The sequence below is a fragment of the Lissotriton helveticus genome, chromosome 5_1 (genome assembly GCF_964261635.1).
Source record: "Lissotriton helveticus chromosome 5_1, aLisHel1.1, whole genome shotgun sequence".
NCBI classification, from domain to species: domain Eukaryota; kingdom Metazoa; phylum Chordata; class Amphibia; order Caudata; family Salamandridae; genus Lissotriton; species Lissotriton helveticus.
Window position 1 is genome coordinate 216,037,290 of NC_136065.1, and position 24,532 is coordinate 216,061,821.

General features: G+C 45.4%; 1 protein-coding gene across 1 annotated transcript in view; it reads left to right on the top strand.

The window, feature by feature from the left end:
- LOC144754341 (ficolin-1-A-like) overlaps positions 1 to 24,532 on the top strand; it is a 249,397-nt gene that overhangs the window by 132,495 nt on the left and 92,370 nt on the right. The window contains exon 6 of the mRNA XM_078642030.1: positions 23,059 to 23,112. Coding sequence (XP_078498156.1) covers positions 23,059 to 23,112 — 54 coding nt within the window. The remainder of the gene's footprint in view (positions 1 to 23,058; positions 23,113 to 24,532) is intronic.

Consider the following 24,532-nt stretch of genomic DNA (forward strand, 5'->3'; position numbering starts at 1 on the left):
AAACTAACAACCATTGCCATAGCCACAAGCCTTGGCTTGTTTTAGGTGTAATGTCAGTTAGCGGTAAACCCAGTAGTTATTTTGATTAGTCATTTACACTCAAGAAAATATTTCATGCATTTACTCCAGTTACTATGTGATAGATTATAATAATACCTGTTAGGTGAGATCATTACTGTGGGATATTTGGTTTCAGGTAAATGATTGGTGAGATAATTAGTCTGGTGTAGATTAGGTAATATCAGGTCACAAAGATGGGGTTTTAAAAAGGGGAGAGCCTCCAGGGGCGTAACACAGGCCCCCGCAGCCCCCGCGGTGCGGGGGGGCCTCGCCGGCCAGGGGGCCCCCCTGGCCTCACTAGTCTCAGCAGAGGAAGAAGACGGCTGCAAGCAAGGCAGCATTGCAAGGCTTAGGCTAGCAGATAGTAGCGGGTTAAATCATGAAACACTGACTAGCCTGCGGCGTATTAACACAGCCCCCCACCCTCCTCGCAGGCCCAGGGCCCCCACGCTCCAAGGGCCGGGGGCCCCCTCACGTCTCTCGTCTCAAGATGACTGCAAGCAGGCCAGCCCCCAGCCAGCCAGCACACCACGGAGGGACGGTTCCGGCCTGTATTTAAACAATAGGGGTGTATTAACAACACACTGCACAGGGAGCCCCCACGCTCCAGCCAGGGGCCCCCTCACTCTCATTCAGCACAGACAGTAAGGAAGGAACTAAAACACAGCACGGCAAGCCAGTTAGCCAGGCCAAACAGTGCGCACACCAACTGTGACATGTCTCAATTTTTTTTAACTAATTTGTGCGTGATCACGCCCTGCCGGCCTGCCCGAGCCATTAAATTAATTAAATAGTTGGCGCGCGTGCATTGCGCAGCGCTGGCAGGACGGCTCTTTGTCCTTCACAACAGTCAAACAACATCATTTTTAAATAAAATAAATGGTCCGTACTCGTGGCCGTGGCCGTGGCCCGTGGCTACGTGCAGTTGTCTATGTGCGTCTGCGCGCCGCGGTGCCGCAGTCTTTAGGGTGGGGGGCGGTGCTCGCCTCGTGACTAATAGTGCCAATTTTGTCATACGCAATCGCATTGTAGTGCGTGCAGCGCGTGACTTTAGAAGAACAAAGAAAAAAGAAAGAAGAACCAACCAGAAGAAGGGTGCGGCCGCCGTGGTACCAGTAAAGAATACTACCACTAGTACTACTAGCCCCTGGTCTGGTGGCTAGCCTAGCCCCTCGCCAAGTCAGTCGCCCCCTGACTTCTGCTGCCCAGTGTGCCCGCCCCGCTCGCCTTAGCTGCAGGCCAGCCGCAGGCCGCCAGCCAGGCCTCAGGTGAGAGCAAGTATCATGTCGTCGTGAGTGTGTATGTCCTTCTTAGTCAGGACTCGGAGTCTGTCGGACGGGAGGGATGTAGCTGGAGTGATTCAATCACCATGCGGGGGCACGTCACGAGATACATTTGTACTGATGTCAAGTCAGTATCTCCCTATGGGTACCTCCGGGACACGAGTGAGGTCAGTCACATTCACAGTTATAGGGCAAGTGGGTCGGAAGCCGCCTTCCCAGATGGCAGAATTCAGAATAGTCAAGTGTGACCAAGTTGCTGTTGATGAGCTTGCGGCGCCGTGGTAATCATGAACCCCGTGGACTATGTCGCAACTGCCACCAGCCAGGCCAGGTCCACCATGGCTGGCACACTGCGCCAGCCTAGTGGTTCGTTCAGGGAGCACCGAGAACTAAAACTGTGTCTGAGTCGGCCCAGTGGCGTAACGAAAATTGAGGGGGCCCCCCTGCAAAGCACATGGAGGGCCCCCCCTCCACCGGGCGGCGCGGCCCACCATGTACCACTTTGCCCTACCACCCAGAAATCTAGCATATTTTGCTTTGAAACCTCCAACATTTAAATGAAATGCCTCTATATTGTCTTTCTGTAAGTTCTAGTGAGAAAGTGGGAAACACTCAACATACACGCTATGCCATTAGCAACAATACTGTCAAAAGCAGATTATTTAACTGAGGCAGCAATCAGAACAATGCCAAGGAGTGATTGTCTCAGGAACTGTGAGTGACAGTGCAGGCTCTGATTGGGTCCAGGTTGGATTATTCCAACATTCTTTACCTGGGCCTTCCAGAGTACCTGCTGCAGCGGCTCCAAGTGGTGCAGAACGCTGCCGCGAGAGCAATTTTTGGATTAAACAGGCGGGCCAGTGCATCTGGCCTGCTGATAACTCTGCACTGGCTTCCCATCCGGAAACGGATTGCCTTCAAGGCTTTGACTCTGGCCTACAAAGCTCTCCACATGGTGGGAGCTAAATATCTTCAAAAGAGACTGGTCTTTTATCAACCGACCAGGTCCTTGAGGTCAGAATCTCTGTTTTTGGCGGTTGTCCCACGTGTACAGAGAGCGCGCCTGGGTGGCCGCTCCTTTGGTTTGCTGGCACCACAGCTGTGGAATTCTTTGCCGCTTGCCCTCCGGGGAGCTTCTAGTCTCCTTGCTTTTAGAAAGGGTTTGAAAACCTGGTTGTTTACTCAGTAGCCGGTTTTTCTGTTTGTTTGTTTCCTGTATTCCTGTTCTTTCTTTTATCGGTGTTATGTTATTGTGTTGCAGCCTTCCTTCTCCAATAAAGCGCCGGGACACTCTTTTTGAGTAGCCGTGCGCTATATAAAAGAATAAATAACATAACATAACATAACATAACTGCCTATGGCTGAAGAACAAAGAACAACTATGAAGGGTCTGATATAGAATTGACAATACCTTAAAACTTTGAAAGAGAAACCCAAGCCTGCAATTCCATAAAAACTCGACTGACAATATACATGAGAAGTACACAAGCTATAACTCAGTATCCTTCTAATCCTTCCTCACAATATCTGCTCCCCTCACTGTGCTGCCATTTTACCCTCTCCTTCCAGTGCGTCATGGTATGGGACAGAGAATGTAATGGCCAGTCATGTTCTGCATCATCGTCCCTACGGGGGCAAGTGAGTGACTGGAAAGGGCATTGGTCCTGAACCTCTGCCTTTCTCTCTTCACCCCATCACCCCACCTGCTTCTAGGCGCCATCCAATGGGTTGGTCCTCTGTTACTCGTGTCAACTCTATATCCAGTACTGCCTTCATGACCAAACATAACTGCGAAAGGGTTGTTTTTTTTATACTGCTCAACGGACTCCATATAACGTAGAAGGCCAAAAACGTACACCATCACATTTCATACTGTCATGCAATATTTGAACATTATTTGAGTGACCCCTTTTCTGCAAGTTTGCTTGGCATCATGTAGGCTAGGCTTGAAATAGCAGAGAAAAAGAGTAATAAAATCCAAAGTTGTTCTTAACATGGGCACTTAAAATATGTCTTTCCCAGGCCCCAAACATTTTTTTAATCACATTGAATTATGTGCCTGATAAAATCACATATTTTAAACACAATGAGCCTGTAAATGTGAACAAGGATGTCTGTCTATATAGTCACCAGCAAACAGTTCATAGATTCCAGCGGCCAAAATATACAGAAACAAAACTAAGCGAACACTGACTTTTAAGCATGTTATAATGGGGCCTATGTAAGAGTTTTCCTTTCCCTCTCTGCAATTAATGTTAACGGTAGAAAGATGTGTCGAGAGAGAGCGCCAGGACTCCCCTCACTACTCTGGGTCTGTCACGGCATCGGCATCCCATGTGCATCCCTGTTCACCCTCTCCCGCTCCTGGAATAAAAGACATCAAGGGAAGGTCAGAGGTCATGGGCCCTTCTGTACAAGAAAACACTTTCGAAGCTTAGCTGATCGCCCGCCCCTCCAAGGTCCCTCCACCCACCTACTCCACTGCGATCTGCGCTATAATTAGGACCACTAAATTACAGACAGCATCCAACAGAAACATTACAGGTGCAGCTAGGTTACAGGTATGACCAGTAGTATTCACCCTGAACTGATGCTCTGACTTTCATGGCGCCCTTCTCTTGTGACTTCTTTTCACCTAGTTTCCAGCACCTGTGCTTCAAAGTTGCAAATATTTATATGCAAAATGAATTCAAGAAGAGGCGCCAATAAACAATTTACAACCTGCCCCCCACCCGATTTGCTTCTGCATGCTTGTCATTAGTGCAGGGTAAACATCCATCTTTTAGTTTGACCTTTTCAAATGCACTATTTCATTAATGTGTCCCTCATTCACTCAGGCTCAGTACCAGTACTCGTTGGCCCCCCCTACTCCCCCCTCCCCCTCCCCTCCAGTCTCATCGACATCCAGGCTGAGGCTCCCCACTACAGCCCTGAAGTGAGCCCAGCCCTGCCAGTGCTAAGACGAGGGATATTTCTATGCCACCTGGCACCTGCCACCAATGACCAATGCTGCCTGCGCCCTGCCCTGAGGCTGAGTGATGTGCATTGCGGACACTGACGGGTAGGGCAGGCAGCAGGCTTCCTTATCATTGATCCTCGCTCCGCTCCCTCATGGCTGCCAAGGTTTCAGATTGCTATGTGTGACATTTTCTTAATTTTAGTGTAGTTATGAATGATATTTCAACTACTATGAGTGACACTTTCTGATGCAGTTAACAGGCCCCGACTTTTGGGTTCCTTCATGACTGTAGGTTTAAGGGTTTCAGACTCCCAAATACCCTAATGGCCCTATCTCTCTCTTGTGACGAAGGCAATCCTGTTAGCAGGTGGTTGCAGCAGCCATTTGTCTCCCATTGCAGAGCTGGTCTTCTGATCTCAGGTTCTGATTCACACCTGCAAAATCAAGGTCCCCAATATTCTGCGTGGCTGAGGCTTCATCATTTTTCAAGAAGTATAAGACCTGCATATGTCGCCTTCGCAGCGCTCTCACCGCCCGCCAGGCTTGCACAGCTCCACCTTTCCAGAGGCTACTGAAGAGTGCCACACGCATGCCGCTGGGACCTTGAATTAAATGCAGACTTTTTTTAATGTGCATGATGTGGGCAATTATGTGGAAGTTCATAGTGGCATTAGTAGAATTGTCACTGCATTTGGGACAGTGGTGAGCACAGAAATGTTGCATCACTTCTCAGCCTAAGACAGGTGTCATTACGTGTGTATTGTCTATGCGTGTCAAGTGTCTGAAGTGAAGAAGTCTGTGTATGGGTGCAAGTTCGGGTGTGTCATTCCATGTTTGGAACTTGGAAGAAAGCCAGGCAAGCTGAAGCACATTTGGAACTTTATTACCCACAACTTGAACTGAATATTTTTAATTTATACCCCTAACTCCAGGACTAGGCACACACTTACTGGCTTGAATTTTCAGCGATAGCCAGCAGCGGTCAGCGATTGCTGCATTTCCACATACACGCTGGCCGCCTCGCCTCTCCCTGTGCCGGCCAACCCCATTCGGCTCGCTCATGGCCGGCTCAGCCACAGTTTTAGGACTCGGTGCTCCCTCTGGGTCTGTGAACGAACCACAAGGCCGGCGCAGTGTGCCAGCCATGGTGGACCTGGCCTGGTTGGTGGCAGTTGCGACACAGTCCACGGGGTTCATGATTACCACGGCGCCGCAAGCTCATCAACAGCAACTTGGTCACACTTGACTATTCTGAATTCTGCCATCCGGGAAGGCGGCTTCTGACCCACTTGCCCTATAACTGTGACTGTGACTGACCTCACTCGTGTCCTGGAGGTACCCATAGGGAGATACTGACTTGACATCAGTATAAATGTATCTCGTGACGTGCCCCCGCATGGTGATTGAATCACTCCAGCTACATCCCTCCCGTCCGACAGACTCCGAGTCCTGACTAAGCAGGACAGACACACACAACGACATGATACTCGCTCTCACCTTAGGCCTGGCTGGCGGCCTGCGGCTGGCCTGCAGCTAAGGCGAGCGGGGCGGGCACACTGGGCAGCAGAAGACAGGGGGCGACTGACTTGGCGAGGGGCTAGGCTAGCCACCAGACCAGGGGCTAGTAGTACTAGTGGTAGTATTCTTTACTGGTACCACGGCGGCCGCATCCTTCTTCTGGTTGGTTCTTCTTTCTTTGTTCTTCTAAAGTCACGCGCTGCATGCACTACAATGCGATTGCGCATGACAAAATTGGCACTATTAGTCACGAGGCGAGCACCGCCCCCACCCTAAAGACCGCGGCACCGCGGCGCGCAGACGCACATAGACAACTACACGTAGCCACGGGCCACGGCCACGCCCAAGAGTACGGACCATTTATTTTATTTTAAAATGATGTTGTTTGACTGTTGTGAAGACAAAGAGCCGTCCTGCCAGCGCTGCGCAATGAACGCGCGCCAACTATTTAATTAATTTAAAGGCTTGGGCAGGCCGGCAGGGCGTGATCACGCACGAATAAGTTAATAAAAATGGAGACATGTCACAGTTGGTGTGCGCACTGTTTGGCCTGGCTAACTGGCTTGCCGTGCTGCGTTTTAGTTCCTTCCTTACTGTCTGTGCTGACTGAGAGTGAGGGGGCCCCTGGCTGGAGCGTGGGGGCTCCCTGTGCAGTGTGTTGTTGATACGCCCCTATTGTTTAAATACAGGCCGGCACCGTCCCTCCGTAGTGTGCTGACTGGCTGGGGGCTGGCCTGCTTGCAGTCATCTTGAGACAAGAGACGTGAGGGGGCCCCCGGCCCTTGGAGCGTGGGGGCCCTGGGCCTGCGAGGGGGTGGGGGGCTGTGTTAATACGCCCCAGGCTGGTCAGTGTTTCATGATTTAACCCGCTACTGTAGAATTGCGGAGGGGCCCTAGGCCCGCATGGTGGACAGCAGCAATGACGTGCACACAGACACCAGTTAGGGGTAGTGGGAATGGCCACGAGCACGTGCGCTCGGCCCCTTTTATTGGCAGCGTCATGTGACACCATGACGTCTGTGGTGGGTGGGAGTAAAGTGTGTTACATCAATCCTGAACACTAGACCGTGTTCATGCTAGGACTCTACATCCCTCCCATTTTTTAATCGCAAAAACCCACATACAGAAATCAACCTGTGGGAAAACAAACTGTATCAGGATGCAGTAAAGTGTTCAACTTCCGCTGAGTCCTTTTATCCGCCGCTGCTTGGAATCACAGATGATGTTCAATCTGCTGCGGGGAACGTCAGTTCACAGTGGCACCGGTTTGGGGGTGCTCGATGGAACCAGTCTATTGACGACTCTGCGACAGAATTTGTCCTCACAGTCCTTCTTTTGCTAACTTCCCTGGCGACGGGTGCAGTTAGAGTTCTTGTCGTTCGCCAGGGAATGATGCACAATTTCCGGTCTCGGCCTTAACTTCACTTGTAGTCTGTGTCCTACTTGGCAAAAGGCAGATCCATTGCAAGGCATCCCTCTCACCAGGATGACCCCTCTCGTCAGTGTTCCCCTGCCACGGGATATCCTTGAGGTCCTCTTTCTCGGATTTGCGCTGGGCTGGATGTGCCACATCAGGTTGTTCCTACGCCGCCGTCAGTGGGGGTATGGAGGAGACGATGTGCCTCACCTCAGATTCCGCAGCCTCATCCTGAGGTAGCTGTTGGTTTCTGTCTTTGCTTGCGATGTCTTCGCCCTCCCCGGACCTTTCGGTTGGGCGTCGGAGGACCGTCTCTCGTCGCGGGGACTTGTGTCCCGGAGGCCTCTGCCCCTGAGTCACCACAGCTGGCATTTGTCCAGTGTCCGTGTGACCCCAAAGGTGGATGTCACAAACGGTCTCGCTTGCTCCTCTCCGCAGATCCTGGGTGTGCGGAAACATCGTCTCTCAGCTGGTCTTCTTTGCCACTGGTGTTCTTCCGGCCTCGTGTTCCTCGATCCGTTGTCCTGGCACTTTTCGCCTTCCTTCTCTTCGGGAGTGTGAGTGGTCTTCCTGCACTCCTCTCTCTTTCCTAAGTTGGTTCACTGTGGGGACGTTGCTTCGCACTGACTTCTCCTTCCACTCTTAACTGTGGCAACAGGCCACATGGATATACTTCCTTCCTTTTCACGGTGGCAGACGTGCCACTCAGATCTCTCCTTTTCTTCCTTCCTTTTCACGGTGGCAGACGTGCCACTCAGATCTCTTCTTTTCTTCCTTCCTTTTCACGGTGGCAGATGTGCCCCTCAGATCTCTCCTTTTTCTATCCTTCCTTTTCGCGGTGGCAGACGTGCCACTCGGATCTCTCCTTTTCTTCCTCCTGCATCGCGACATCACTTGGACCGATCTTGTGTCTTCTCTCCGGACCTGGGTCCTCCATGCAGTGCGCGCACTCTGCATGTGTACCCCTGGTCTTGTCCCCGTCGGAGACACTTTCTCCTTCTTCCTCAGCAGCCAGAGTTGGTGTCGCGAACTTTCTTTTCTTGATGCTTGTTGGTGACGTTCGTGGGTCCACGTCCGTAGACCTTTTCATGGTTGAACGTCCTGGACCGTTTGGCGGTCCACTTCTGCCGATGCTTGGCAGGTTGCCTTCGGTCGGCCTGTCGGACTTTGCGCTACAACAGTTTTGGGGGCCCGTTGTGGGTCAGCACTTGATGGGCGATCATTCTGCGGATCGGCTCCTGGGAGGCGCCACATCGTGTGGTCGTGCGCGATAATTGTTCTGCGCGATGGCGCTGCCTGAGCTCTTCTTTCTGCTTGCGGTGGCTGTGCGTCGCCACGTGGCGCGTTGATTGCGCACTTACTGTTCAGGGTTCTGGGACGCCTGTTGCATGACGTTGGGTACTTGCTGCTTTGGCTGTCGTCAGGTACTTGATGCTTTGGACCGTTGGCGGGAGTAGTTGATGCTGCGGTGAGCGCCTGTGGCCACAAGGCGTCGCTGCTCTCTCCGTCGTCTGATCGCGGCAGTCTTTTCCCTGGACGTTCTTCCAGTGCTTGGCAGTCGTTTCCTCCAGACGTTCTGTGAGTGCTTGGATGCCTAGTGAGACGTTCGCGCCTCTTCCCACGTCGCGTTGGAAGTGGCAGCCGCCGACTCCTTGCTGGTGTGTGTGGGTGTCACCTGCGCTGTTGCGCACTTTCTTGCTGCGGGAGTTTAGATGCTTTCTTGCTGCGGGAGTTTAGATGCTTTCCCTGGGGGCGCTACTCAGTCTGTTGCCCCTTGATGCTGTTGACCCATTGTGGGTTTGTGCAGTGCTTGTTTCTTTTTTTTTTTTTTTTTTTTTTTAAATGCAGGTGCACTTTGACTTTTGGCCACTGGGTGGCAGTGTTCACTTTGGCAGCAGCCTGCCTTGCTTGATACTTTCTTCGCTGATTGAGCACTCTATTGTCTGTCCCTCAGTGCACACAGGGGGCTGGAGCTGCTGCCGTGACCTGGTGAGTCTTTCTCCGGCATATTATCTATTGGGGCAGAGAGGCACAGGCTCATTGTTCGGGCACATGCTATGTGGGGCACTGGTATTTGTAAATCACAGGGCAAATGCTCACATACTCGCCGGGTGCACCGGCACCTTCATTAGTTGTTGCTGTGGGGGACATGTTGATTTCAGGCAGGGGGAGCGCGTCACTCCCGTCACTCTTCCCTGGGCGGGTGGGCGCTTGTGGCAAGCCGCGGGTCAGCTCCGCCGGCACTGTAGTATCTGTCCTTCGCTGGGGTCTGTTGGTGCTTCTCTGCTGTGGCCTGCAGACGGGCAGGGTCAGATCGGGGAGCCTCTCGCCCGGGAGGGCGCCGATGGCGTGCGGGCTGGTGAGGCTGTTCCCTCGTTGCAGGGGGGGGGGGGGTCAGGAGGTGGTTAGCTACGCCACCCCCTTCCCCTCCAGGCTCTTCAGCGACGCCGGAGTCGGGTGTCACTCATCTTCGTTAGATTGCAGCGGGTGGGCTTCTCATGCAATATTTCCCCGCCGGCAGCACTTCTCACTCTGCTGGCGCCCCAGTCAATCCTCTCCGCCTCCATTCACACTCGCGGCCAGGCAGGGGACGCCTCGGGCAGGCCGCGGGTAGGCTCCGCTGGTCCTGCTTAATCACCGGGCATTAAAGTTAGTGTCTATAGCGGGTGGGCTCCGCTTGGGTGCACAGTCTCCTGGGGGTCTCCCAGGCTCACCTTCGGCCGGCGGGCCGGGTCCTTGGTTGCGGCCGCGGCGGGTGGGCTCCGTCCGGCCCGTGCACTTCTCCGGTGGGGGTCTCTGCCTCGCGGCCGTCGCAGGTGGGCACTGGGCGGTCCGCTCCTCCGTGGTGGCACTCGTTGGTGGCGGTCGACGCGGGTGGGCTCCGGTCGGCTTGCTGTGGGGCTCCCGGTCGCTGCGGGGCTCCGACGTGCCCACCGGATTCTCGGCGCGTTGCGCCTCGCTGCAGGGGATGCCCTTCAGGCGGGCAGCTCTCTTCCCCTTTTTCTTGTTTTCGAGCTGTGGGTAGTGGCACGCATGGGCTGCACTACCGGCCTCGTCTCCAGTGTAGAATTGCGGAGGGGCCCTAGGCCCGCATGGTGGACAGCTGCAATGACGTGCACACAGACACCAGTTAGGGGTAGTGGGAATGGCCACGAGCACGTGCGCTCGGCCCCTTTTATTGGCAGCGTCATGTGACACCATGACGTCTGTGGTGGGTGGGTGTAAAGTGTGTTACATCACTCCTGAACACTAGACCGTGTTCATGCTAGGACTCTACAGCTACTATCTGCTAGCCTAAGCCTTGCAATGCTGCCTTGCTTGCAGCCGTCTTTTTCCTCTGCTGAGACTAGTTCGGCCAGGGGGGGGCCCCTGGCCGACGAGGCCCCCCCGCACCGCGGGAGCTGTGGGGGCCTGTGTTACGCCCCTGAGCCGGCCATGAGCGAGCCGAATGGGGTTGGCCGGCACAGGGAGAGGCGAGGCGGCCAGCGTGTATGTGGAAATGCAGCAATCGCTGACCGCTGCCGGCCATCGCTGAAAATTCAAGCCAGTAAGTGTGTGCCTAGTCCTGGAGTTAGGGGTATAAATTATACCATTCAGTTCAAGTTGTGGGTAATAAAGTTCCAAATGTGCTTCAGCTTGCATGGCTTTCCTCCAAGTTCCACGCATGGAATGACACACTCGCACTTGCAGCCATACACAGACTTCTTCAGTTCAGACACTTGACACGCATAGACAATAAACACGTAATGACACCTGTCTCAGGCTGAGAAGTGATGCAACATTTCTGTGCTCACCACTGTCCTAAATGCAGTGACAATTCTACTAATGCCACTATGAACTTCCACATAATTGCCCACATCATGCACATTAAAAAAAAGTGTGCATTTAATTCAAGGTCCCAGCGGCATGCATGTGGCACTCTTCAGCAGCCTCTGGAAAGGTGGAGCTGTGCAAGCCTGGCGGGCGGTGAGAGCGCTGCGAAGGCGACATATGCAGGTCTTATACTTCTCGAAAAATGATTAAGCCTCAGCCACGCAGAATATTGGGGCCCTTGATTTTGCAGGTGTGAATCAGAACCTGAGATCAGGAAGACCAGCTCTGCAATGGGAGACAAATGTCTGCTGCAACCACCTGCTAACAGGATTGCCTTCGTCACAAGAGAGAGATAGGGCCATTAGGGTATTTGGGAGTCTGAAACCCTTAAACCTACAGTCATGAAGGAACCCAAAAGTCGGGGCCTGTTAACTGCATCAGAAAGTGTCACTCATAGTAGTTGAAATATCATTCATAACTACACTAAAATTAAGAAAATGTCACACATAGCAATCTGAAACCTTGGCAGCCATGAGGGAGCGGAGCGAGGATCAATGATAAGGAAGCCTGCTGCCTGCCCTACCCGTCAGTGTCCGCAATGCACATCACTCAGCCTCAGGGCAGGGCGCAGGCAGCATTGGTCATTGGTGGCAGGTGCCAGGTGGCATAGAAATATCCCTCGTCTTAGCACTGGCAGGGCTGGGCTCACTTCAGGGCTGTAGTGGCGAGCCTCAGCCTGGATGTCGATGAGACTGGAGAGGAGGGGGAGGGGGGAGTAGGAGGGGCGAACGAGTACTGGTGCTGAGCCTGAGTGAATGAGGGACACATTAATGAAATAGTGCATTTGAAAGGGTCAAACTAAAAGATGGATGTTTACCCTGCCCTAATGACAAGCATGCAGAAGCAGATCGGGTGGGGGGCAGGTTGTAAATTGTTTATTGGCGCCTCTTCTTGAATTCATTTTACATATAAATATTTGCAACTTTGAAGCACAGGTGCTGGAAACTAGGTGAAAAGAAGTCACAAGAGAAGGGCGCCATGAAAGTCAGAGCATCAGTTCAGGGTGAATACTACTGGTCATACCTGTAACCTAGCTGCACCTGTAATGTTTCTGTTGGATGCTGTCTGTAATTTAGTGGTCCTAATTATAGCGCAGATCGCAGTGGAGTAGGTGGGTGGAGGGACCTTGGAGGGGCGGGCGATCAGCTAAGCTTCGTAAGTGTTTTCTTGTACAGAAGGGCCCCTGACCTCTGACCTTCCCTTGATGTCTTTTATTCCAGGAGTGGGAGAGGGTGAACAGGGATGCACATGGGATGCCGGATCCGTGATAGACCCAGAGTAGTGAGGGGAGTCCTGGCGCTCTCTCTAGACACATCTTTCTACCGTTAAAATTAAATGCAGAGAGGGAAAGGAAAACTCTTAAATAGGCCCCATTATAACATGCTTAAAAGTCAGTGTTAGCTTAGTTTTGTTTCTGTATATTTTGGCCGCTGGAATCTATGAACTGTTCGCTGGTGACTATATAGACAGACATCCTTGTTCACATTTACAGGCTCATTGTGTTTATGTGATTTTATCAGGCACATAATTCAATGTGATTTAAAAAATGTTTGGGGCCTGGGAAAGACATATTTTAAGCGCCTATGTTAAGAACAACTTTGGATTTTATTACTCATTTTCTCTGCTATTTCAAGCCTAGCCTACATGATGCCAAGCAAACTTGCAGAAAAGGGGTCACTCAAATAATGTTCAAATATTGCATGACAGTATGAAATGTGATGGTGTACATTTTTGGCCTTCTACGTTATATGGAGTCCGTTGAGCAGTATAAAAAAAACAACCCTTTCGCAGTTATGTTTGGTCATGAAGGCAGCACTGGATATAGAGTTGACACGAGTAACAGAGGAACAACCCACTGGATGACGCCTAGAAGCAGGTGGGGTGATGGGGTGAAGAGAGAAAGGCAGAGGTTCAGGACCAATGCCCTTTCCAGTCACTCACTTGCCCCCATAGGGACGATGATGCAGAACATGACTGGCCATTAAATTCTCTGTCCCATACCATGACGGTGTGCAGTCATAATATCGAGTCTTTTATTTCGACTGGACAGAATATCGAGTAAAAAATATAGAATGGACATAATATCGACTAGACATAATATAGACAACATAAATATCGACTAGAGAAAATTAATATCGAATAGAATGGACATAATATCGAATCAAAAATATAGAATGGACATAATATCGACTAGACATAATATAGCCAACAAAAATATCGAATTTAAGGTAAGTTAATAATAATTTTTATTTTTTGTGTAATATAAGTCTGTAGCGGGTTGTGGGTTTATAGGGGAATAGGGTGGGAAGTAATTTAATTATAATTATGTAAATATGTTAATTTATTTATTGATATTTATTTAGAATTAATTGTTAATTATTTATTAATTGGTAATTAATTAAAATATAATTGGTAATTAATTATAATTGATTAATTGATAAATATTTTAATTTTAGTAATTTATTTTCTGTAACGGGTTGTGGGTTTATAGGGGAATAGGGTGGGAAGTAATTTAATTATAATTAATTAAATATGTTAATTTATTTATTGATATTTATTTAGAATTAATTGTTAATTAATTATTAATTGGTAATTAATTAAAATATAATTGGTAATTAATTATAATTGATTAATTGATAAATATTTTAATTTTAGTAATTTTTTTTCTGTAGCGGGTTGTGGGTTTATAGGGGAATAGGGTGGGAAGTAATTTAATTATAATTAATTTTTTTTTATTATTTATTGATATTTATTTATAATTAATTGTTAATTATGTATTAATTGGTAATTAATTAAAATATAATTGGTAATTAATTATAATTGATTAATTGATAAATATGTTAATTTTATTAAATTATTTTCTGTAGCGGGTTGTGGGTTTATAGGGGAATAGGGTGGGAAGTAATTTAATTATAATTAATTAAATATGTTAATTTATTTATTCTTAATTATTTGGAAGACATTGTTAATTAAATAATAATTGGTAATTAATAAAAATATGATTGGTAAAAATTTTAATTGATTAATTGATAAATATGTTAATTTCATTCATTTATTTTCTGTAGCGGGTTGTGGGTTTATAGGGGAATAAGATGGGAAATAATTTAATTCTCATTAATTAAATATGTCATTTAAATTATTGGTATTTATTTTGAATTAATTGTTAATTAATTTTTAATAGGTAATTAATTAAAATATAATTGGTAATTAAAATTAATTTATTAATTTTTAAATTGTAAATTAATTTATTGGTAATAGGTAATTAATTAGTATGAGTAGGCAATTGTTAAAATTAAATAATTTTATTTTGTATTTATAAATAAATATTTAATATTTTTTATACACAAGTAAAATATTTTATTTATTTGTAATTGGTATTACTATTTATGTTATTTATATCTATTTGTGAAGTATTTACTTTCCCTATTATTGCACTCTCTGAAGTTGGAATAGTAATTTTAACCCCTACGCTATACAACACTTTCCCTACTGTTGCACCCACTGGAGTGGGTATGCAACGTTTACAACGCAACTTCTACTATGCACTACCATTACAACGAAACTTTTACAACGCAAAAACGTTTACAACGCATACATTTACAAAGCATGTTTTTACAACGCAGATACCTTTACAACGCATACCATTACAACGTAAGTATTGCTAAGTATATAATTATTTTTAAAATGTTATATGTTTGGGTTTTTGGGTAAAGGGGTATTTTTAGGGTTCAGGGTCAGTTTTCAGTTTTTGGGTAAAGGGGTATTATTAGGGTTCAGGGTCAGTTTTCAGTTTTTGGGTAAAGGGGTATTTTTAGAGTTCATGGTCAGTTTTCAGTTTTTGGGTAAAGGGGTATTTTTAGGGTTCAGGGTCAGTTTTCAGTTTCTGGGGTAAAGGGGTATTTTTAGGGTTCAGGGTCAGTTTTCAGTTTTTGGGTAAAGGGGTATTTTTAGGGTTCAGGGTCAGTTTTCAGTTTTTGGGGTAAAGGGGTATTTTTAGGGTTCAGGGTCAGTTTTCAGTTTTTGGTTAAAGGGGTATTTTTAGGGTTCAGTGTCAGTTTTCAGTTTTTGGGTAAAGGGGTATTTGTAGGGTTCAGGGTCAGTTTTCAGTTTTTGGGTTAAGGGGTATTTTTAGGGTTCAGGGTCAGTTTTCAGTTTCTGGGGTAAAGGGGTATTTTTAGGGTTCAGGGTCAGTTTTCAGTTTTTGGGTAAAGGGGTATTTTTAGGGTTCAGGGTTAGTTTTCAGTTTTGGGGGTAAAGGGGTATTTTTAGGGTTCAGGGTCAGTTTTCAGTTTTTGGGTAAAGGGGTATTTTTAGGGTTCAGGGTCAGTTTTCAGTCTTTGGGTAAAGGGGTATTTTTAGGGTTCAGGGTCAGTTTAGGGTTTTTGGGGTACAGGGGTACTTTGTAAAAATAAAGTAAAATTACATTTAAATTACATTAATTAAATAAAATTAAATAAAATTAAATTATATTATAATATTTTAAATTAATTTATATTAAAAAAAAATTATATACTTACCAATACTTACGTTGTAATGGTATGCGTTGTAAAGGTATATGCGTTGTAAAATCTTGCGTTGTAAATGTATGAGTTGTAAAAGTTTTTGTGTTGTAAAAGTTTTGATGTAATGGTAGGTGTTGTAAAAGTATGCGTTGTAACGTCATACATCCCTGGAGTGGGAATAGTAATTTTGACCCCTACGCTATCCAGCGCTTTCCCTACTGTTGCACCCACTGGAGTGGGAATAGTAAATTTTACCTCTACGCTATTCAACACTTTTGCTAATGTTGAACTCACTATAGTTTAAGCATGGGCGGCAAATCCGTTACGTCCGCGGATTTTTCGGATTTTTGGTGAATACGCAATCCGTGTATTTTACGTATTTTCCACAAAATCCGAAAAAATCCGCGGATGTAACGGGTTCAAAAGTTGAACCCCCACCCACTCATGTAATGGCGCCAGCAAGCTGCCAGCGCCGTTGTAGTTACAAAGTTAGCTTGCACAGGAACCACTAGATAAAACGAAGCAGGTGCTGCTTTATTTTATCTAAGTGCTTCCTGTGCAAGCTAACTTTGTAACTATTTTACAACGGCGCTGGCAGCTTGCTGGCGCCATTGTAAACACACACATGGTCGCTGGAACTAGTTGAAGCTCAAATGCAGTGACTCATTCATCAGCCCAGAAACAATCGAGAGCGTCGTCGAGGCTGGGCAATGTGCCTTCTTTACCACATCTACCGTCGAAAGTCAGCTGTGATGCTGGATAGAGGCCTTTGCATCCTTGACTTTCACGAGCACAATCCCTGTGCTGTTCCTGTGACCAGGAGTCTCTGTATCTTCATCTGCTGCTCTGATCGGCCTCTGACCTTTTATACACACAAGAGGCATGTGCAGCACAATTCCTGTGCTGTTCCTGTGACCAGGAGTCTCTGTATCTTCATCTGCTGCTCTGATCGGCCTCTGACCTTTTATACACACAAGAGGCATGTGCAGCACAATCCCTGTGCTGTTCCTGTGACCAGGAGTCTCTGTATCTTCATCTGCTGCTCTGATCGGCCTCTGACCTTTTATACACACAAGAGGCATGTGCACTCGCATGGAAGCCCCGTCCGTTTGGCCATGAGTAGGCACATTGTGTTCGCACGGGTTTCTGCACGTTCGCGAGCGTTTTGTACAATAAAACCCTCGCGAACTTGCAGAAACCCGTGCGAACACGCAAAAAAAAAAAAAGCTAGGATCCGCGGATTTTGCGTATTGTCGCAATCCGCAAATACGCAAATCCGCAGATCCGCGGATTGCCAATACGCAAAATCCGCTCATGCTTACTATAGTTGTTACAATAAATTTTAACCATTTTCTATGCTACGCTAAAAATGTTATATATGTTTATTTAATAATATGTTTATATATATATATATATATATATATATATATATATATATATATATATATATGTATTATTTTTGGTGATATAATTTTTTTAATTATAGAAATTATTTATTAAAATTAAAATTTTACAATAATTATTTCTAAGTTTATATGAAATATATTTATTACTATATATATATTTTTTTTGTTGTTTTTTAAACTTTTTTTTATTGAAGTCTTGGACACAAAAAAACATAGCGTAATTTTAACCAAATGTACATATATCAGCAAAAATCAGTAAGCATACATATCACCATATCAATAGATTGGAACAATAGAGGTAAATACGGAAAGAAGAAAACAAGAAATAAAAAAAAATAAAAAATAAAGAAATAAAAAATAGAAAAACAGAATCATATATACACTTAGGCTCAGTTACCATTAAAAGAAAAAGAGCCCCAGATTTTCTCAAACTTTCGAATCGCCCCCACTCTTTGAGCATACACTTGTTCACTGTTTCTAACTTTTTGCATTTTAAAATGCCATTCATGTACGTTGGGGCAATATTGCGAACGCCAATTTTGAAGAATTAATGACCTCGCCACGGCCATAGCGATATATGTGAATTTAACTAATTGCCCTTCTAGCATCAATTCCGGGTCAAATCCATACAAAATCATTTTGTAATTAACAGAAATTGAGATTTCACACTGGTTTTGCAAGAACGTAAATATATCTTCCCAGAAAGGAACAATTTTAGAACATTTAACAACCACATGGGACCAATTAGCTGAGTCATGCTGCAAACATCTATAACAATTCGAAGAGCACTCAGGATACATCTTGTTAATTTTGACTGGGGTAAAATACAGAAGCCATTTACTAAAAAACAGCATTCTGCGCCAATTGGCTCCTCTTAATACAGAAAAGTTCAGCACATTAATTTTCTTCCATATGGCGGGCGTTAATACCATATTTTCCTGGTCTAGCCATTTATTACTTGCTTTGCCATATAGATTCGGATCCCTGTTCATGGTTAACCGACGTTTCCACTCCCCAGGCTTCCTTTCTTGTATTAACAGAAAAAGTTCATTAAATAGTGGATCAGGGGGGGAAAGATGTGTCCGATCTAATTGAAGCAAAACACCATGAATCAGCTTATATGAACCCAATAGTATAAAATTACCCTGAATCCGGGCTATCAAATCAGGCATCATAATCCAGGTATCATTTTGCAAAAAATCATTCAGTTTCCTGAACCCTATTTTCTGCCATTTTCCTAAGAGCTCCAAATTGATATCTACCCCAAAAAAAGAGAAGACGGAGCTAATGGGAGAGAATAGATTAAGAAATGGAAGAGAGTGCCTTTTTAACAGTGCTGTGCGTCTTTTAAGGAACCAGTGCAAAACCTTATACCTAACTGTTTTTGGTGATTTGAAAATTTGGAGCGGTGAGGGAATCTGAGCTTCTATACAAATCAAATCAAAGAAAAAATTAATAAAAAGTTGTTGGGTATTGTCCTTAAATCTAGTCATAAATTGAGCCAAATAGGCATCATAATAGTCTTTCAGATTAGGAAGAGCAAGTCCTCCTTGTTCCTTATCCTCAAATAAAGTGTGCAAGGCAATACGTGGCGTCTTTTTAGCCCATATAAAAGAAGAAAACAAAGATTCAGCCTTAGTGAAAAATGAGCCAGAGATAGTTGAGAATAGAAAATTAAATAACGGAAGAACCGACATCTTAATTAGAGCAATACGTCCCAAAATAGTCAAAGGTAGGGAATTCCATCTTTCAAACAATACTCGAATTTTCTGCAACATTGGTAGAAAATTTAAACTATAAAGATCAGCAACTGAGGATGAAAACCAGACCCCCAAATATCTTTTCGGTTTGTTATTAATGCATGACTTTAAATCAGGATGTATTAAGGGGATGATACCACCGCAAACTAGAATTTCGTTTTTTTTTTAATTTATCCGATATCCCCCCAGCTCCTCAAACTCTTCAAATATTTGTAGAGCCCGAGCTTGGCATTGCATTTCTGGCCTAATTAACAGAATTATATCGTCTGCATACAGTTTGATTTTAGGCATCGAGTTAATAGGGGGGAGTAACATTGGAGCTTTCCTAATTGCAGTGGCTAATGGTTCTATAAAAAAAGCAAATAATATCGGGGAGAGTGGGCAGCCTTGTCTAGTTCCACGTTTCACCGATACAAATCCCACTGATTCCGTGTTAATAATAATATTGGCACGAGCCCCAGAATAGAGATTCCGTATCAGATCTATTATTGCCTCTGGAATACCGAAGTGCTGTAAAATAACAAAAAGTGTCTCCCACACCACCAAATCAAAAGCTTTTTCAGCATCAAATAATACAATTAATGCTGGGATCTTTCGTGCATCAAAGAAATCAAGAGCCTCTGTTAAAAAATGAGTATTGGTCAGCAATTGCCTGCCGGCAACGAAACCATTTTGATCTTCATGAATCAAATCTGCGGAAAAAGAATTAAAGCGAGTGGATAAGAGTTTAGTGATGATTTTATAGTCTGTGTTCAGAAGCGTGATGGGTCTATACGAATTTGGGTCTGTCGGGGGTTTACCCTTTTTAAGGAAACTTACTACTGTCCCTTCGCGAAATGAATCCGGAACATGTCCGCCATTCAACATAAAGTTTAATAATTGTATAAAAAAATCTGAAAAGGCACTAAAGAAAACTTTGAAAAATTCTGCGGGAAACCCATCAGGGCCAGCAGCTTTCCCAAGTGGGAGCTGTTGAACTACTTTCTCTACTTCCTCTCGCGAGAAGGAGATAGCCATACTCGCTTGATCTATAGGAGAAAGAGTAGGAAGAGATTGTTTTTCCAGATACTTCAATAACTTTTGATGGTCTATCATCGCTTGAGTACCATAGATTTTCTTATAATGTGCGACCATAATATCTCCAATTTCTGTTGGAACCGAAGTGTCTCTGTGAGTCTCAGGAGAGATCAAAGAATGAATTAAATTCGACGAGGCTTGTTCTCTGGCCTGCCACGCCAGGAATTTGCCAGTAAAATTACTCTCCTCATAGATTTTTTGAGAGCTCTTACGAAAAATCTCCTCACTCTGAGTATAGATCTCCTGGGAGAACTCTCTTTTGGCCGCAATTAATTGGCTATAGACCGATCTATCTGAGCTATGTTGCATGCGTAAAGTCAGATCCTGTATTTTCTGTTGAAGCGCTTTATTCCTGTTCCTGGCGCCCGATGAATCGACCGCGTCTCTCCCAATAACCAACCCTCGAATATATGCCTTCAGAGAATCCCAAACATAGTTAAGGGGGGCTGATCCCGCATTCCGTGCGAGAAAATCTGAAATTTCTGTTTTAATGGCCTCCACCCAGGCCTCATCAGTCAAATATTTTCTATTAAAGACCCAGCGCTTCGGGATTCTTACCCTGTCTCCCGATCCTACTTCCAAAATAATCATTGCATGATCCGAGAATCCGTTATGTAGCAACATCTGTTTGGAAAAAATAATTTGATGTGAAATTAGAAAGAAATCAATCCGGGAGGAGGATTTGTGCCTGCCAGACCAACAGGAATATTCCCTTTTATCTGGGTTTTGATTGCGCCAAGGGTCTCGTAAATTAAAAATCGCCATATTATTCCTAATCGATCTAAGGGATTTGGGCTTATATTGAACCATCGACTTACTGGATGAATCCAGCACTTTATTCATCATAATTATATTAGTTTTAACTTAATTTAAGACATTTAAAAAAATCGATATTTTGACAGTCTATATTTTTGTAAGTCGATATTTTGGAGTCGATATTTTGGTACTTACCTGTTTGTAGATAGGGAGTCGATATTTTGTCACTCGATATTTTTCACTCGATATTTGTGTATCTCGATATTTGTGACGTCGATATTATGTCAGTGATCCACCATGACGCACTGGAAGGAGAGGGTAAAATGGCAGCACAGTGAGGGGAGCAGATATTGTGAGGAAGGATTAGAAGGATACTGAGTTATAGCTTGTGTATTTCTCATGTATATTGTCAGTCAAGTTTTTATGGAATTGCAGGCTTGGGTTTCTCTTTCAAAGTTTTAAGGTATTGTCAATTCTATATCAGACCCTTCATAGTTGTTCTTTGTTCTTCAGCCAGAGGCAGTTCCTGAGACAATAGGATCACTCCGTGGCATTGTTCTGATTGCTGCCTCAGTTAAATAATCTGCTTTTGACAGTATTTTTGCTAATGGCATAGCATGTATGTTGAGTGTTTCCCACTTTTTCACTAGAACTTACAGAAAGACAATATAGAGGCATTTCATTTAAATGTTGGAGGTTTCAAAGCAAAATATATTAGATTTCTGGGTGGTAGGGCAAAGTGGTACATGGTGGGCCACGCCGCCGGGTCCGGGGGGGCCCTCCATGTGCTTTGCAGGGGGGTCCCCTCAAGTTTCGTTACGCCACTCGGGGGAGGTTGTGAGGTATGAAAAGAGGTTTAACCCAATTATAGAATTACAAAAAGAGAGATTAAGGCAGACAGGAGTGAGAGGAGGTTATACTCAGAAATAGAAGGCATGCAGAGGATGGATGGTAAGAAGATGCCACTCTGAAAAACTAAAGCAGAGGACTGAAGCAGAAGTAAGTCAAGGGCAATTTTTCATGCAGAATTTTAGGAGTATGGTGGGTAGTGACTCCCATGGTTGTCTGTGACTATGACCTGGTGGAATGTATTAGGGAGGACCTGCTTTAAACACCATATGACCGCTCCCAGTAGTCATGCTGGCTCCTATGTTTCTCAGAGCCCCCACCCTGTGCCCATTCATGGTGAGCCGGTGACTATACTTGGAAGTATTGGAAGGCATACGGCTATTTATCACCATCTCTCTATCTACTGGGGTCACTAAGGTAACATCTGTCCTCTCATCCAAGTTAACTGAGACCACCCCCTCTCCAGGTGCTAGATTCACCAACTCAGGTGTCTGGCCAGCGGTGAGCAGCCTGTCCTCTTGGGGCATTTGCTTTCTCCAATCGAGTGCCAATACTTGTAACACTCAGAACACTGGGCGAATTATATCCTTGTCTTGTGTTCAAAGATCCCCTTCTTCTTCTGATAAGGATGGAATTTGTTACTGGTGTTTCCTGGGGAATTCTTTTAACCCCTTTGGGGGAGGGGGGTAGCGCGGTGCCGCAATGCTCATGACGGAACCAAGCCGTCCTGAGCCACGGGCGCGCTGTGTTTATGACGGCATGGTTCTGTCACGACTCCACCCACTCATTAATTCGCCCGCACAGGTGGGGAATCAGTGCCACGTGGGTGGAGCGGCCGCAACATGACGGAACCACGCCGTATCAGTACACGCTGCCCGTGGCTCATGACGGCGGGGTTCCATAATGAGCAGGGAAGGGGTTAAAGGCCTTTAAAGAACTCCTTATTCTTAAGTGTTTCTCCCCCCTCTTTCTTCTGGTGGGACCCCTGACCATCCTTCTGGTGATCCCACCCCAAATACCTTTTTTGAAACTTTAGTGCTGAGCCAGAGTACGGCTCCTTAGCAAGCTCCCTGGGGTCAGTGAGTTTACTATCAATCAAGTGCTGGCACAGTTGTATCTGGATGCAAAAACAGAAAGAAGCAGCAAAATACCAGTCGCACGGCACACTATGTTAAGAACAGATTTTATAGCTTATGTTTGTAAGTCACGCCCTTAATTACACTGGCCACACCCCTTTGAGACATCCCAATCTGTATCATCACTTTGTCCCCTGAAATAAGTTTTTTCTATGCTAAAATCGAACCATAGTCTTTACGGGCCACCTGGGTTAATGAGAACTCTTGTTTTTAAACCGTAAGTGGATACTCTACAAATAATACCTACTACTCATGTCTTGACCTCTGCATTTGTGGCATGAACCCACTTAATAATTTACCACAAAGCTGTTACTATTATTAAATAAGGGTTCAGATTGAACTCTTTAAAGAAACCAACGTAATAAGTCTTAACCCCCCCTGCAGTATTTGCCTGCAGGAATGTAACATGGAAACAATGAGCTCTGTATAAACAGGTTATGTTTCTCATTTTGTTATTAACAGGAGCAAAGGGTGAAGATGGCATTCCTGGTATACCAGGACTCCCTGGACCTAAAGGTGAGAAACTGACTGATTCATTCATTAGATAGGCAGATCTGGCACACCCTTATTTATTATTTGCAAAACCATAGTATTTATTATTGTTTCCACTGGGTGCTCTGTTGTACCTAGAGATCATAATGAATGCAGTGTTGTGCCAATGATGCTGACCACGTACTGGGTGCTGTATTCTTGAGGCTGAATATATATTGGTCTGGATGAATTGACAAATCTGTGCACACACTGGACTGTGATATACCAGTGACTGGGGTAAACAAAGAAAGTGATGGTGGAGTGCTTGAATTAAGCTTAGCCACAGCCATCTCAGTTTGGACCCCAGCCATATGCAAATCAGCCCTGGTTCTGCTCCATTAAGAAAAGTCCAGCCCGAACTGCCAAGCTAGGTACTCTCTGAAACCAGAACTCAAGCAACTCCAGTTTTCCTTTAGTCGGGGCTCATCAGTTGGGCGCAGCTTAAAGCCTTGGCCAGGAATGTGACTCTGGGGCATATGTATGTAATTTACATTTTGCTATTCTCAAATAGCGATTTTTAAGGAATCGCTATTTGAGAATTGCAAAATGGAATGTATGTAATAAATCGCAATTTTTTTGCGAATCTGTAAAATTCCTTAATTGCAATTAGCAAATTGCAAATCGCAATTAAGGAATGAGTGTCCCATTCATTCCTATTGCCCAAGAGGCCCATTGGAATGAATGGGGATACATTCTCAAATTGTGATTTTCCATGAGAAAACCGCAATTTGAGAATCGCAATTCCAAGGGTGCCAGGGTGTCCAAAGGACACCTGTTACACCCCTGGAATGTGCATGTAAGTACATGTGGCGCACATACATGCCCTAAGGGCACATGGAATTTAAAAAAAAAATGCATTTTAACAGGAAATCACAAAATACTATCTACTTGGAGTAGGCAGTATTTTGCGATTCCTTAAGCCAAAATCGCAATTTGCAAGGCACCCCTACATAGCATTTAAGGAATCGCAAAATTGCGATTCCTTAAACGCTTGAGAAAAATAAGGAATCGCAATTTTTGCGATTCCTAATTTTGCTATATGGCCCATACATGCCAAAACACCGTTTGCGATTCGCAAACACTAGAATTCTGCGAATTCCAGCGTTTGTGAATCGCAAACAGCTTCTTACATATGCCCCTCTGAACGATCGTCAGTTACTGAGATGCCTGAAGTGTGATGGATATGCCCAGACATGGCCCCGTGCTCAGTGTGCCATAGAACTCAATCTATAATCACTGAAGAGTCCAAAGTACATTGAAACCCATCTTGGGTTGCTTTTCTTGCCATCTGGAGGGGACAAAGCCTGGCTCTTCAGCTGGACTATCCCTACTCGAGCATCTCTACTCTGATTTAGAGCTTAGCGGACGCCTTACTCCATCACAACAGTGATGGATATCCTGCCTG